General features: G+C 45.5%; 1 protein-coding gene across 1 annotated transcript in view; it reads left to right on the top strand.

Annotated features, from left to right (window-relative positions):
* The window catches only part of LOC124048969 (mediator of RNA polymerase II transcription subunit 13-like), a 148,173-nt gene extending 142,291 nt beyond the window's left edge, over positions 1-5,882 (top strand). The window contains 5 exon segments of the mRNA XM_046370203.1: positions 726-890; positions 1,198-1,349; positions 1,441-1,605; positions 3,174-3,301; positions 3,648-5,882. Of these exon segments, the coding sequence (XP_046226159.1) occupies positions 726-890; positions 1,198-1,349; positions 1,441-1,605; positions 3,174-3,301; positions 3,648-3,780 (743 nt within the window). The 3' untranslated portion in view covers positions 3,781-5,882.
* Positions 5,883-16,214: the final 10,332 nt, after the last annotated feature.

Genomic DNA, 16,214 nt, shown 5'->3' with positions numbered 1-16,214 from the left:
GGGATGATGTGTTTAGTGAACCTTCCAGATATAATAGACATGTTTAATAGATGTTATAGAATCTCACTCTGTAAGCCCTGGAGTTGCAGATAAAACATGATGTTATGAGCTAAGGGTGAACAGTGTAATAGTGTGTTTAACCCCAATACTGCCACACACTCGGGGAGCACTGCGAGCTGCCACACTCACTTCACAGCTCACAGAAATGCAGACATGATGGAGATTGCAGCATTTTGAGGTAAGGTTAGGCCAAGTGGATTTTACAGTATAGACTGCACTGTAGCACATTGTGCAGAGCAATTCAAACTAACACACTCAAAGGATTTCATTGCCAAGCACACACTAAGCTCTATTGAGGTAAATCTTACATGACATACTATTTATAATAAGTTGGTCTGAAGCGGGCTGTTGGAAATGTGCAGTGTTCAGTCCCCATCACCTTCCCTGGCAACGGAGCGCCGGAGCATTTCCATCGTCATGGAGGCCAAGTTAATGGGATTTGTTGCATGACAGGGCCCATAGGTTTACTATCATACACATGGCACTTTTGTTTATGTGTGTGTGTGTGTGTGTGTGTGTGTGTGTGTGTGTGTGTGTGTGTGTGTGTGTGTGTGTGTGTGTGTGTGTGTGTGTGTGTGTGTGTGTGTGTGTGTGTGTGTGTGTGTGTGTGTGTGTGTGTGTGTGTGTGTGTGTGTGTGTGTGTGTGTGTGTGTGTGTGTGTGCAGACGCAGTGACGATGGGCTCGGTGTTTGGTCGCAGCACAGCCCTCAACCTGCAGACGTCCCAGCTGAACACCCCTCAAGACGCTTCCTGTACCCACATCCTGGTATTCCCCACCTCCGCCACCACACAGCTGGCTGCCAGCTCCTACCCCACAGAGGATAACGCCGGTAAGGGCTCCACATTAGACCTCCATGTTGAATGCAGTGTACAAGTTTATTCAGTACAACCAATATGTTAGCGGCAATAACATTATATCTTAAACATCTATACTTGAGCTGGAAGGCTTAATATGGGCAATAAGGTATTTTATACTCAGCATCTTACAGTAACTGTTGCTGGATTTAAGTTGTGTGAAGTTCACAAATATCCCCACCAGAGGGTGCAATTCTCTCAGAATTGTTTGGAATAGGATCAGAGGAATATGTATATGTAACTGACTAGATAGATAACTCTCTGCTGTGTTTCTGTCTCCAGACGACATGTTCGACCTGCCTTTCCCTGACGAGCTGGAGAATGACATAGGACATGACATTCTCAACCTGCACCCCTCCCCCAACACCTCCCCCGTACCCTCCCCTGGCTCCCCCTCTGGCATGGGGGGAAGCTCACACTTCCAGCATAACAGGGTGAGTTCAGGAACCAGGCTAAGTGACTCAATTCATCTGAACTATCCACTGTTGGTGGCCATATATCCTTAATATTCCCTCTGTCCTCCAGAGTCAGGGAGAGAGGTTTCTGTCCAGGGAGAACCCTCCGGAGGAGCTGAAGCAGCAACCTCTAGCCCTGGGATACTACGTCTCCACTGCCCAGGCCGACAGCCTGCCTCACTGGTTCTGGGCCTCCTGCCCTCAGGCTCAGAACCAGTGTCCACTGTTTCTCAAGGTAAGGGATCCACGTACTTGTTGATTTTGTGTGTGAGGGTGGGGATGCGTGCGTATGTGTGTGTGTGAGGGTGGGGATGCGTGCGTATGTGTGTGTGTGAGGGTGGGGATGCGTGCGTATGTGTGTGTGTGGGGTGGGGATGCGTATGTGTGTGTGAGGGTGTGGGATGGGGGTGTGTGGATGCGTGCGTGCGTGTGTGTGTGTGGGGGGTGGGGATGCGTGCGTGTGTGTGTGTGGGGTGGGGATGCGTGCGTATGTGTGTGTGAGGGTGGGGATGCGTGCGTATGTGTGTGTGTGAGGGTGGGGATGCGTGCGTATGTGTGTGTGTGGGGTGGGGATGCGTGCGTATGTGTGTGTGTGAGGGTGGGGATGCGTGCGTATGTGTGTGTGTGGGTGGGGATGCGTGCGTATGTGTGTGTGTGTGTGCGTGGGTGTGGGGATGCGTGCGTATGTGTGTGTGTGGGTGGGGATGCGTGCGTATGTGTGTGTGTGGGGATGCGTGCGTATGGTGTGGGGGGGTGGGGATGCGTGTGTGTGTGGGGTGGGGATGCGTGCGTATGTGTGTGGGGATGCGTGTGTGTGTATGTGTGTGTGTGAGGGGGGGTGGGGATGCGTGCGTATGTGTGTGTGTGGGGTGTGCGTGTATGTGTGTGGGGATGCGTGCGTGGGGATGGGGATGCGTGCGTATGTGTGTGTGTGTGTGGGTGGGTGGGGATGCGTGCGTATGTGTGTGTGTGGGGGGGGATGCGTGCGTATGTGTGTGTGGGGTGGGGATGTGTGTGTGTGTGTGGGGTGGGGATGCGTGCGTATGTGTGTGTGTGAGGGTGGGGATGCGTGCGTATGTGTGTGTGTGGGGTGGGGATGCGTGCGTATGTGTGTGTGTGGGGTGGGGATGCGTGCGTATGTGTGTGTGTGGGGTGGGATGTGTGTGTGTGTGGGGGGTGGGGATGCGTGCGTATGTGTGTGTGTGAGGGTGGGGATGCGTGTGTGTGTGTGGGGTGGGGATGCGTGCGTATGTGTGTGGGGGGTGGGGATGCGTGCGTATGTGTGTGTGGGGTGGGGATGCGTGCGTATGTGTGTGTGTGGGGTGGGGATGCGTGCGTATGTGTGTGTGTGGGGGTGGGGATGCGTGCGTATGTGTGTGTGTGGGGGATGCGTGCGTATGTGTGTGTGTGGGGTGGGGATGCGTGCGTATGTGTGTGTGTGGGGTGGGGATGCGTGCGTATGTGTGTGTGGGGATGCGTGCGTATGGTGTGGGGGATGCGTGCGTATGTGTGTGTGTGTGAGGGTGGGGATGCGTGCGTATGTGTGTGTGTGGGGTGGGGATGCGTGCGTATGTGTGTGTGTGGGGTGGGGATGCGTGCGTATGTGTGTGTGTGGGGTGGAGATGCGTGCGTATGTGTGTGTGTGGGGTGGGGATGCGTGCGTATGTGTGTGTGTGAGGGTGGGGATGCGTGCGTATGTGTGTGTGTGGGGTGGGGGGTGGGATGGGTGTGGGTGAATACTTATATGTATGTGTGTGTGTGTAAGTGTGTGTTCAGACACTTACCCTTGTTTCTCCTCTACAGGCATCTTTACACCACCACATCGCCATTGCCACAGCCCAATCAGATGAACCCAATCAGACAAGCTCAGACAAGACGACCAAGAGGATACCTCACCCTCTGGACTCCAAGACCACCTCTGACGTGCTCAGGTTAGTAGGTTATGCTATATGCCTAGTACCTATGGTTACAAAATTCCATAAACTTTCTCAAAATGAAAACAGGATTTCTGGAAAACCAGAGAATTCTGAAACCCTCCCAGTATCCACTACCCATCCCATCCTACCTTCTACTGTATAACACCCTATCGTCTCCTCTTTTACTCTGTCATATTGGTTGTTATTGTCACTAACTTGCCCTCTGTGATGAAGTAGTAGAGTATGTGCAGGGATCATTTGAAGGCTATAAAGGTCAACACTTCATTTAGTATGATGTATGTTCATGTTATGTGCTCTCTAACCCCAAACCCTGGTGCTCATGTCTTGCGTCCTGCTGTAGGTTTGTGTTGGAGCAGTACAACGCCCTCTCGTGGCTGACGTGTAACCCTGCCACCCAGGACCGCCGCTCCTGCCTGCCCGTTCACCTGGCTGTGCTCACACAGATGTACAATGCCGTCCTCAACATGCTCTAGCAACGGCACTTACTAATGGACAGCTGAGGAAACTGAGTACTGTACAATCCATGGCCTCTGAGGTCATGTGTGCCTGTCTGCCTGCCTGCAATGTCTCTGCCGGGACACCAGAGAGAGCCAGAGGTCTGTTAAACAAATTCAGGACGGACAGATAGGGTGAGACTTATGGACCCCTTTTACACCTAGTATTACCATGTGATCTGTGATCAAATCATGGCTTTAATTCAGTGGATTGATGGCCAAAATGGTGTCAGTAGGACAACAGATTGTGCTGGTCCTTGGTTGGGAAAACAAACGCCTATGTACAGTACAGAGAGACCTTTGAACATGAACAGTATGATCAGCCATGAGCCCAGTCCAGTGCAATTCTTACCTTTAAAAACAGTTATTGTAAGATGTGGTGATGTGCCAACAACCATCTGAAAAGGCACGTACCGTCTGAGAGAGAAGATAGAGATATCCAGCTATGCCCTTTTTATTGTCATAATAGGACATTTCAGTGTTACACTTGTCATTATCAGATCAGCATTGACTTTTCACCCTGTTCCTGTGAGACTGAAGATGTTTTGAAGTCATGGAGGAAACATGTTAAAGGGTGCACTATGTGACCTATAGTGTGGTCCTGCATGAAGACTTGCACCATCCCCCTTACCAGCCATAACAGTGATACCCTGGGAGATACAGACATCCTCATGTAGGATGGGAGCCTGGGAGTCATTTGCATTAGGTGTCCTGTATCTGCCCCACACTGCAACAACCAGGGAACCAACTGACCATAGCAACACAGCAGCTTCCTACCTTCAATAACATTTTTACACGTTTGTAAGGAACTGTGGTTGTGAGTTCATTGGCTCGCGGTTTAGTAATGAAATTCATACCAACAATCATAAAAGGGCGTAGAACACAACAATTTCCTGTGAGGTCAAAGCATTTGATAATGGCACTTTTTCCTTACTTTTGGAAGTTACAATTTTATTGCTGTACATATGAACACACTGAATACTATTTGACAAATAATGAACAGAGGTAGTTTATAGAGTTAAACTGACATTTGTGAAGAATTTAGAATTATTTTTAATATTTAAAATTACATTTTGAAGAAAAAAATGTATCAAGGTCTTTTCCAAATTTAATATCAATCACCTTGGGGTCGGAAATGGAAATTGACGTTTTGAAGCAAATTGTAAAAAAAAAAAAAATTATGACATTTCATATTTATATATAGTATATCATGCATATAAACTCATATATATATATATATGTCTATGTATGTATGTGTATATATATATATATGTATATATATATATGTGTATATATATATGTGTATGTGTGTGTGTATATACATATATTACTTCTCTAAAACAGCCACATGATGGTGATAGTGGTTTATACATAACTTTCTCTTTGAAGAGGCAAATACAGTATAAATCTTTTATCAAAGAAAATGTATTTTAGTTCTATACTTTTATATTTTTTTTCAATGATTGAAATGTCAACTTTTTGCCGTTTTATTTAATGAGTTTAAGTTAAGGAGCTTAATACTGTAGGAAAGATATATTTATGAAGTGTCTCTCTTCTCCTGCTAAATAAACTTGAAATAGGCAATAGATTTCAATGGTATGTATTTGAGCATTACATGAGTGTCGTATATTTAACTCATATGCTTTATATCAGTGGTGGTCCTAAATGATGTCAAGCACACCATCAGAAAAGCCTATTTCTTGAGCTCCACTCAAACAGCCCTGCTATTTGTACACTTCCTAGCATGTTTGTATATACACTTTTCACCTGGGTTTTTTCTCAAATTTCTCAAAGCTGTACATTTCATGCTGGTTTAATTGACTTTATTTTAAGTGATTCCTATAAAGTATTTTTTGCTGTGGGCTTTTTAAAATATAAATATATACATATGAATTCTCATTCAAAATACAGCCACGGGTGTATTGCCAAGAAATGTACATTCAAGTACAAAAAAAGAGGGCAAGTTTGCAAATTTGTGACATCTGCCATCATTTTGAATATGAGACAGATCTATCTTGGGGAAGAGATCTGTGACTTTTACACTCTTTTTTTTAGTAAATTATTAAAACTCTTGAAAAAAACTCCCTTTGAGTGTGTGTTCTCTATCTTGTTCGGAACTGGAGTCTTTAAAATCTTTAATCTTTTGATATCTTTATATGATTATGGACAGTGCCATTCAGATCACTCATTGAATTTGTGACAAGCTGCGTGATTAGTCCCAGACATAGATTCCATTGCCATGTTGTGAAAGGGACTACATGTGATGTGGTTGGAATGGTCTGGCGCGTCAATGCTCTGCTATCTGCATTTGTGTAGAGGAGAGGAGAGGGGAGGAGAGGGCCTGTTAGCATGTTTCAATGCTTTCCCCTTGTCCTGTCAACACAGAGACCTGTGAATTGGATCAACACCTCGGACCCCCGATCACATCTGCCCTCCTTATTGGAGACAATGTGGGAGACATGGTGAGAGCTGCTCTGTCATGGTACTGTAGAAGTCCAGACAGGACTTGTTCGCTCACTAACGCTGTCTCAATCTTGACAACGTTGTTGTAGCATATGTCAGCTTCTAACTTATTGAAACAAAACAGAAACATGAATGATAGTGTTTCCTTGCACCATGCTGGTTTCATTCATATATCTGTATTGTAGTGGGGTAATATTTGATTCATAAGTATATTATATACAGTACCAGTCAAAAGTTTGTACACACCTACTCATTCCAGGGTTTTTCTTTATTTTCACTATTTTATACATTGTAGAATAACATATTTATATTTGAGATTCTTCAAAGTATCCACCCTTTGGCTTAATGACAGCTTTGCACACTCTTGGCATTCTCTCAACCAACTTCACGAGGAATGCTTTTTCCAACAGCCTTCAATGAGTTCCCACATATGCTGAGCACTTGTTGGCTGCTTTTCCTTCACTCTGCAGTCCAACTCATCCCAAGCCATCTCAATTGGGTTGAGTTTGGGTGATTGGTCAAATAGCCCGTACACAGCCTGGAGGTGTGTTAGGTAATTGTCCTGTTGAAAAACAAACGATAGTCCCAGTAAGCACAAACCAGATGGGATAGCGAATCGCTGAATAATGTTGTGGTAGCCATGCTGTTTAAGTGTGCCTTGAATTCTAAATAAATCACTGACAATGTCACCAGCAAAGCACCCCAACACCATCACACCTCCTCCTCCATGCTTCACGGTGGGAACCACACGTGCAGAGATCATCCGTTCACCTACTCTGCATCTCACAAAGACACGGCGGTTACAACCAAAAATCTCACATTTGGACTCATCAGACCAAAGGACAGATTTGCACCGGTCTAATGTCCATTGCTTGTGTTTCTTGGCCTAAGCAAGTCTCTTCTTCTTATTGGTGTCCTTTAGTAGTGGTTTCTTTGCACAGTCTCACAGTTTCTTTACACAGTCTCCTCTGAACAGTTGATGTTGAGATGTGTCTGTTACTTGAACTCTGTGAAGAATTTATTTGGGCTGCAATTTCTGAGGCTGGTAACTCTAATGTTCTTATCCTCTGCAGCATAAGTAGTTCTGGGTCTTCCTCTCCTGTGGCGGGCCTCATGAGAGACAGTTTCATCATAGCGCTTGATGGTTTTTGCGACTGCACTTGAAGAAACTTTGAAAATTCTTGACATTTTCCGGTATTGACTGACCTTCGTGTCTTAAAGTAATGATTGACTGTCTTTTCTCTTTGCTTATTTGAGCTGTTCTTGCCATAATATAGACTTTGTCTTTTACCAAATAGGGCTATCTTCTGTACCTTGTTACAACATAAATGATTGGCTCAAACGCATTAAGAAGGAAAGAAATTCCACAAATTAACTTTTAACAAGGCACACATGTTAATTGAAATTCAATCCACGTGACTATCTTATGAAGCTGGTTGAGAGAATGCCAAGATTGTGCAAAGCTGTCATCAAAGCAAAGGGTGGCTACTTTGAAGAAGACTTTTGATTGGTGCTGTATATATATACAGTGGGCTCCAAAATTACTGGCACCCATGACTGGCAATGCACAAACAATACTTTTAAAAAACAAAACACTATAACTATAGAGATAAACTCAAAATACCAACATGTGAAAAATACTGTACTTTATCAATATTTCAATGGAACCCAACAAAATAATTTATTGATTTAATTAAAAAGCAATGTCTTCCAAATCAAGGTTTCACAATTAATGGCACCCTTAAAGATTATTGTAAATAACATCTACCAAAATTAAACCAGGAATTAAATTCCACTTATTTAAGTTTATCTCAGTGTTAAGGAACTATATCGAGCCATTACATCACTTCCTTTTTCACTTGGGTCTAAAAATGAGGTAACAAGCATGCAATATCCCTTTGTCATCCAACACCATGAAGAAAACAAAAGAACTGGCAGTTTAAAAGGGACAGATGATCGTAGACCTTCATAAATCTGATAATGGCTACAAGAAGATCCACAAACGATTGAAGCACTGTCAGAGCAATTATTTAAAAATTCTAAAGATATGGAACAGTTGAAAACCTCACGGGTAGAAGATGCAAATGCATTTTGCCCCCCAGGATAGGGAGGAGGATGGTGAGAGAAGCAACAAAATCCCCAAGAATCACTGTGAAAGAATTGCAGGCCTTGGTGGCATCTTGGGATCACCAGGTTTAAAATAGCACCATCAGACACCACCTTCACAACCACAGGCTCTTTGGAAGGGTTGCCAGAAGTTGCCAGGGTTGCCTTAATGACCCCAAGACACAGACGCAAGCGCTTGGAGTTTGCCAAATGTCATTTAAATTATGATTGGAAGGTGCTCTGGTCAGATGAGACCAAAATTGAACGTTTTGGTCAGATCAGCATTGGCATGTTTGGCGTCGAAACAGAGATGCATACAAGGACAGGCACCACATACCCACAGTGAAATATGGTGGTGGGTCAGTGATGTTTTGGGGCTGTTTTAATTCCAGATGTCCAGGGGCAGTGGTTAAGATTGATGGCATAATGAATTCCACCAAGTATCATGCAATTTTGGCTGACAATCTGGTTGCCTCTGCCAGAAGGCTGGAACTTGGCTGTATGTGGACTTTCCAACAAGACAATGACACGAAACATACCTCAAGATCCACACAGAAATGGTTCTGTGACAACAAAATCAATGTTCTGCCAAGGCCATCTCAGTTGCCAGACCTCAATCCAATCCAAAACCTGTGGGCTGAGTTGAAGAGGGCAGTTGATAAGTGCAAACCCAAGAATGTGAAGAATCTTGAAAGGATCTGTATAGAGGAATGGTCCAAAATCCCTCCAAATATGTTTCTTAACCTTGTCAAACATTACAGGAAAAGACTCCATGCTGTTATCCTTGCCAGAGGTGGTTGCACTAAGTACTAAATGAGGAGTGCCAATAATTATGAAATCTTGATTTTGTTGAAATGTATTTTGTATTAAATAATTGTATAATTGTATGATTTTGGTTGGTTCCATTGAAACATTAAAAAGTACAGAATCTATAGAGTGTATATATATGAGCTGAAATAAAATATTGCACAAAAAGCTTATTTTTTCAAATTGTGTGCACAATTTGTCTACATCCATGTTAGTGAGAATTGTTCCATTGTCAAGGTAATCCATCCACCTGACAGGTGTGGCATATCAAGAAACTGATTAAACAGCATGATCATTACACAAGTGCACCTTGCTGGGGTCAATGAAAGGCCACTATAAACTGCAGTTTTGCCATACAACACAATGCCACAGATGTCTCAAGTTTTGAGTCAGCGTGCAATTGGCATGCTGACTGCAGGAATGTCCACCAGAATGTTCATTTCTCTACCACAAGCCACCTCCAATGTCGTTTTTGGCAGTACGTCCAAACGGCGTCACAACTGCAGACCAAGTGTAACCACGCCAGCCCAAGACCTCCACGTCCAGCTTCTTCACCTGCGGGATTGTGTGAGACCAACCACCCAGGAAGCTTCAGGGAAGCTCATCTGTGTGCTTGTCATCCTCACCAGGGTCTTGACCTGACTGCAGTTCATCATTGTAACCGATTTCATTGGGAAAATGCTCACCTTCGATGGCCACTGGCACACTGGAGAAGTGTGCCCTTCACGGATTAATCCCAGTTTCAACTGTACCGGGCAGATGGCAGACAGTGTGTATGGCTGATGTCAACGTTGTGAACAGAGTGCCCTATGGTGGCGGTGGGGTTATGGTATGGGCCATCTGCCCAGTAAAGAACACAATTGCATTTTATCGGTGGCAATTTGAATGCACAGAGAGACCGTGATGAGATCCTGAGGCCCATTGTCATGCCATTAATCCGCCGCCATCACCTCATGTTTCAGCATGATAATGCACGGCCCCATGTCACAAGGATCTGCACATAATTCCTGGAAGCTGAACATGTCCCTGTTCTCCCATGGCCTGCATACTCACCAGACATGTCACCCATTGAACATGTCCCAGTTCTTCCATGGCCTGCATACTCACCAGACATGTCACCCATTGAACATGTCCCAGTTCTTCCATGGCCTGCATACTCACCAGACATGTCACCCATTGAACATGTCCCTGTTCTTCCATGGCCTGCATACTCACCAGACATGTCACCCATTGAACATGTCCCTGTTCTTCCATGGCCTGCATACTCACCAGACATGTCACCCATTGAACATGTTTGGGATGTTCTGGTTTGACGTGTACGACAGCATGTCCCAGTTCCCGCCAACATGCAGCAATACGCACAGCCACTGAAGAGGAGTGGGACAATATTCCACAGACCACAATTAACAGCCTGATCAACTCTATGTGAAGGAGGCATGTCGTTCTGCATGAGGCAAAGGTACTGACTGGTTTTCTGATCCACGCCCCTACTTTTTTTTAATGGTATCGGTTTGAAGAGATGAACACAGAGAAGGATGAATTCCTGAGAAGAAAATCAAACATTGCGTAGAGTGTTGATAAGAGTCACTTCGGGGGCTGGGCCTATACATACAGATCAGTATTTCTGTGCCATAGATCAGGACTAAGGTTATATACTATGGCTCCTTTCCTTTTTTGTGGTAAGTATTTCATGTTTTTGGAGGATAATTTTGTGGTTACACTGACCTTCGCTTTCGCAGTGACACTCAGAGACAGTTGTCTATGTCCGTGACAGACAGAGTGCCGGGGCCTGGTCAGTGCAAAACAATGTATGCAAAACAAGGTTTGCCCACATCAATGCCACGTCCAAATGCCAGCTAGTCACAACTTACCTCATAGGCCATCCATCAACCCAGCTGAAGGCGTCTGAAAGCTCCAGGCACAGCGGCACCGCTGAAATGAGATTAAGTCAACAACTTGCTGATTGAGATGCTGTCCTGCCTTTGAATGTCTTCAACTCATCACACAAAAGAGGGTTGGTCGGTAACAACGCTGTGTGGTGCTGCCGAGCTGATGACACGCTGTGTTGAATCACACAAGCCCAGTAAGATCATGTCCATCAAATATATTAGAATCAATCAATCAATCAGATAAAGGAAAAATACAAACTGCTTCAGTAGGACCAGCTGTGTTCAAGGTGCACGCTGTGTCAGTGTATCTATTTATTTTAAAGCACCGCATCCTCTGGCTTTAGAGAGCAGGTTAGAAGGGGAGTGTTTTTCGTGGAGGTCAGAGACTCAGTCCATTTGAGCATCAGGGTCAAATGAAAGCGCCCACTCGACAAGAGGGCCTGCGTTTCAATGAAGCCATCACATGAAAATGGTGAGCAAACAAATCAAACAAAAAGTCAAGCTGTACGGCAGCAGTGGAGGATGAGGAGGTCTAGTGAAAAGGCACTGGTCACTGAATAGCCCAGCGCTGAAGAGTCACTCCCGGAGTGGCAAGGCTGTCTAATGGCCACTGTGCAGCCGCACCCCAAGAGGAAGATGACTAATTGAGTTGTTGCGTTATCCACAGATGGCCTATTAGACCATGTCCATTCACCTGCTATCTGCCTCACCACCACAATCCCGGCTGCAGCCAAATGGCCTCCAGACTGGACAATGGAGCCAAGCAGCGTCCCTGAAAATGTGGCTATTAGCGCAAATACAATTAGCACTCAATTACATTTTATCCCATTCTGCAAATGTGGGCCTTAACAAAGGGACAAGGTTCTCTAATGGTACCTTATGAGGTCACTATAGAGGTTCAATCATTTTAACTCTTTTTATCCCCTCCCCCAACAAAAGAGGAATTCATTGTGGATAGATCATGTGTATTTAGGTTATAAATGCATTTAAAAGTGCAGGAACACAAGGAACAATTTCTGAAATAAGGAAGTCCCCTAAAGATAGTTTGTAGGTGTTCAACTAAATTTCCACTAATTGTCCACTACCCCCAACCCTACCCTTAGATTGGTAATACATTGTACTTACAGCAGTAATGCATACCTTAACCCTAAAGTTGTTGTATGTTAACAGGTTTGCAGTTGGTAGTGTGTTGATATGTATCATCCATAGGGGAAGATTTGATTGAAGTCTGACCTTTGTTTATACATGTTACCTACAATAGTGTTGGTGTCAAAAGCTAGGTGAAGATAAGACAGATCAGCAGCAACTCTGTCCCATCTGGGTCCAATCTCTTTGTGATAAACTAACTGCCCCGACAGTCACATTTCAATAAGTTTTCTCCAAAACAACGTTGTTTCCCTCTAGACACATTTCTCTCTGCTAGTGGAGTACACTGCATTGTACTCCATCCAACATGCTACATTGTTCCCAGACCGAGCCTGAAGTGAACAGAGATGCTGTCCTCTCCTCAGCCATGCAGGCTGTCGCTCCAGATGGTCTGTGAGACTGTTTCACTTCCAGGCGTGTCTTTAGTGAGAGAGCCGTGTGCTGTTTTGACATCTCCTCTTCCTCAGATGTGGAGGCAGCTGGGGGCTGTAGCTTCACTGTTTTGGTGTGGAGATGGACACGAAGGTGTGTGTGTATCTGTGCCCGTGTGTGTCCATCTGTGTGTGTGTTTGGCTTACAGCAGTCATGCGGTGAACCTGGGATGAACTGGGCTTGCCCCCCCCCCCCCCCCCACAAACATACACACTTTAGAGCTGGTGGTCTGTCTGTCTGTCTAGTCAAGAGCCAGGGATCTCCCCCACTACCGGATATCTGCACTCGTCACCGGGGACAACGTGGTGGGTCTGATTTGGGTGTCACCATGAGGTCAGGGGAGGGACTGGAGCCATGTGGCAGGTCATGCTCGCTGTTCATAGCAGGAGGGTGGGGGGGTGACAGGTGCAGACTCTGATTCATCATCAGCCCAACACCAAAGGGCCGCCCATGCAGACAAATAGACAGACACACATAGACAGAGACACAGTGTCAGGGTAGCCATGGCTAGAAGGGTGCTCTGGTCTCTGTGAGTCACACCCCATCCCGCCCCACCCCACCACACACCCTGGACTTGACTGCTACAGGACATCTGGAGTTAAGATCTGGAGGGACCGCTGCTTAGAGTCATTGCAGGTTGTTCCTCCATGCCTCACATTGTAATCATATATATTGCACAGACACGTTTTAGATGTTGCTGTTCAAAGGCAACGCTGTGGGAAGGTAGATCCAGAATGTCATCTTTGAAGGGTCTGATAAGAAGACTGATGACTACTGTCATCAATCTTTCTGGGACTGGCCATTCTCCCTGACCCAATGTCTACTATGTAACTGATATGTCCAGTTAGAACCGCTACTGTTGTAAGATGGTCAGCCATCAACTTGTAAAGCATAACCTAGAGGATCAGACCTCTGCACCTTCTATAGGCTATGATATAAGATTATGAACATCGATGTGTTGTTATTCAAAAGTGTCATGACGGTTCCTCTTTTTTAAATTGATTATCCTAAATCTCTCTCTCTCTCTCTCTCTCTCTCTCTCTCTCTCTCTCTCTCTCTCTCTCTCTCTCTCTCTCTCTCTCTCTCTCTCTCTCTCTCTCTCTCTCTCTCTCTCTCTCTCTCTCTCTCTCTCTCTCTCTCACTCTCTCTCTCTCTAATATCATTTCAATAAGGAGCTTGTCTCCCTGTGTGTGGCTTGCCAGCCAGGCAGACTAGAGCCTGTTATCTTCCAGATGGCTACAAGGAGGTCTAGCTCCTGGCAGTGCTTCCACTTAAAGCGGAGAGCCATCGACAGCTTTTGTTTACAGGGTCCCTGTTGAAGCGACAGAACATCTGCCAACTCAGCAGCCTGTTGGAAAACATCTGATTTTGTCTGAGAGTGTTTTCGGGCTTCGCTACACATTTGCATAAATAGTTTTTGTTTCGGGGCCTAAAAGGAGTACGCAGAGGCAGAGTCACAGTTTCCCTTCCTGTAAATCTCTCATTCGCAGTGCATTACATCCTTCAGGCCAAACGAAAACTCCACTTAACACTTCAGCCAAAGTAAATAGAGGGAGATAACAGCGCTGGCTGGGGACTTCAAAGCCCAGAGTATTAGCTTCTCCTGCGCCAACATCAAATAGGTCCCACGCAAAAACAATCTGTCATTTCCTCTGGAAATAAAATATTGAAGTGAATGAATCCTTTCTATGAGTGTGAAAATGTACATGAGAGGTACAGCTGAGACAGCTGTGATGTTGATATTCTTGATGAAGGAAGGAATTTGACACAAATCTGGGGTGAATCTGGGGCTCAGGTTGCACATTTGTAGAAGGAGCTGGTTTCTGTTTTCCTGGTGTTATTGAAAGGAAGGGGCGCAGGGAAAGGTAGGGGTGCAACTTTCACTGGGGACGGGGGGGGGGGACATGACCCTCCAACATTCTTAAATTGCATTTTTGTCCCCCGCCCAACTTTTATTATTGCACTTTGATACGAATAAAATAAAATAAAATTGTATTAGTCACATGTACAGAATACAATAGGTGTAGACCTTACAGTAAAATGATTACTTACAAGCCCCTAACCAACAATGCAGTTTTAAAAAATATGGATAAGAATAATAAATAAAAGTAACAAGTAATTAAAGAGCAGCAGTAAAATAACAATAGTAAGACTATATACAGGGGGGTACCGGTACAGAGTCAATGTGCAGGGGCACCGGTTAGTTGAGGTAATATGTACATGTAGGTAGAGTTATTAAAGTGACTATGCATAGATGATAAAAACAGAGAGTAGCAGCGGTGTAAAGGGGGGGGGGCAATGCAAATAGTCTGGGTAGCCATTTGACTAGAAGTTCATGAGTCTTATGGCTTGTGGGTAGAAGCTGTTTAGAAGCCTCTTGGACCTAGACTTGGCGCTACGGTACCGCTTGCCGTGTGGTAGAGAGAGAAGAACAGTCTATGACTAGGGTGGCTGGAGTCTTTGACAATTTTTAGGGCCTTCTTCTGACACCGCCTGGTATAGAGGTCCTGGATAGTAGGAAGATTGGCCCAGTGATGTACTGGGCCGTTTACACTACCCTCTGTAGTGCCTTGCGGTCGGAGGCCAAGCAGTTTCCATACCAGGCAGTGATTCAACCAGTCAGGATGCTCTTGAAGGTGCAGCTGTTGAACCTTTTGAGGATTTGAGGACCCAATCCAAATCTTTTCAGTCTCCTGAGGGGAAATAGGTTTTGTCGTGTCCTCTTCATGACTGTCTTGGTGTGCTTGGACCATGTTAGTTTGTTGGTGATGTGGACACCAAGGAACTTGAAGCTCTCAACCTGCTCCACTGCAGCCCCGTCAATGAGAATGGGGGCGTGCTCGGTCCTCTTTTTCCTGTAGTCCACAATCCTCTCCTTTGTCTTGATCACGTTGAGGGAGAGGTTGTTGTCCTGGCACCACACGGCCAGGTCTCTCACCTCCTCCCCTATAGGCTGTCTCGTCGTTGTCGATGATCAGGCCTACCACTGTTGTGTAATCGTGAAAACTTATTGATGGTGTTAAAGTTGTGCCTGGCCGTGCAGTCATGACTGAACAGGGAGTACAGGACTGGACTGAGCACACACCCCTGAGGGGCCCCTGTGTTGAGGATCAGCTTGGTAGATGTGTTGTTACCTACCCCTTATCATCTGTGGACGGCCCATCAGGAAGTCCGGGATCCAGTTGCAGAGGGAGGTGCTTAGTCCCAGGGTCCTTAGCTTAGTGATGAGCTTTGAGGGCACTATGGTGTTAAACGCTGAGCTGTAGTCAATGAATAGCATTCTCACATAGGTGTTCCTTTTGTCCAGGTGGGAAAGGGCAGTGTGGAGTGCAATAAAGGTTGCATCATCTGTGGATCTGTTTGGGTGGTATGCAAATTGGAGTGGGCCGAAACTTGGCCCTCTACCTGCCCTGCCGGAAGCTGGGTCCGCGGTTTGTGGGGCCGTTTAAAGTTGTGAGGAGAATAAACGAGGTGTGTTATAGGTTACAGCTACCCCTTATTACTGTATTAAACCCTCATTTCATGTGTCTCTCCTCAGGCCGTGGTGGCTGGTCCGCTTCAAGAAGCTGA

Source organism: Oncorhynchus gorbuscha, linkage group LG11, assembly GCF_021184085.1.
Source record: "Oncorhynchus gorbuscha isolate QuinsamMale2020 ecotype Even-year linkage group LG11, OgorEven_v1.0, whole genome shotgun sequence".
Taxonomy (NCBI): domain Eukaryota; kingdom Metazoa; phylum Chordata; class Actinopteri; order Salmoniformes; family Salmonidae; genus Oncorhynchus; species Oncorhynchus gorbuscha.
Note: the sequence above shows the minus strand (reverse complement) of the source record. Positions and strands in the feature narration are given on the sequence as shown.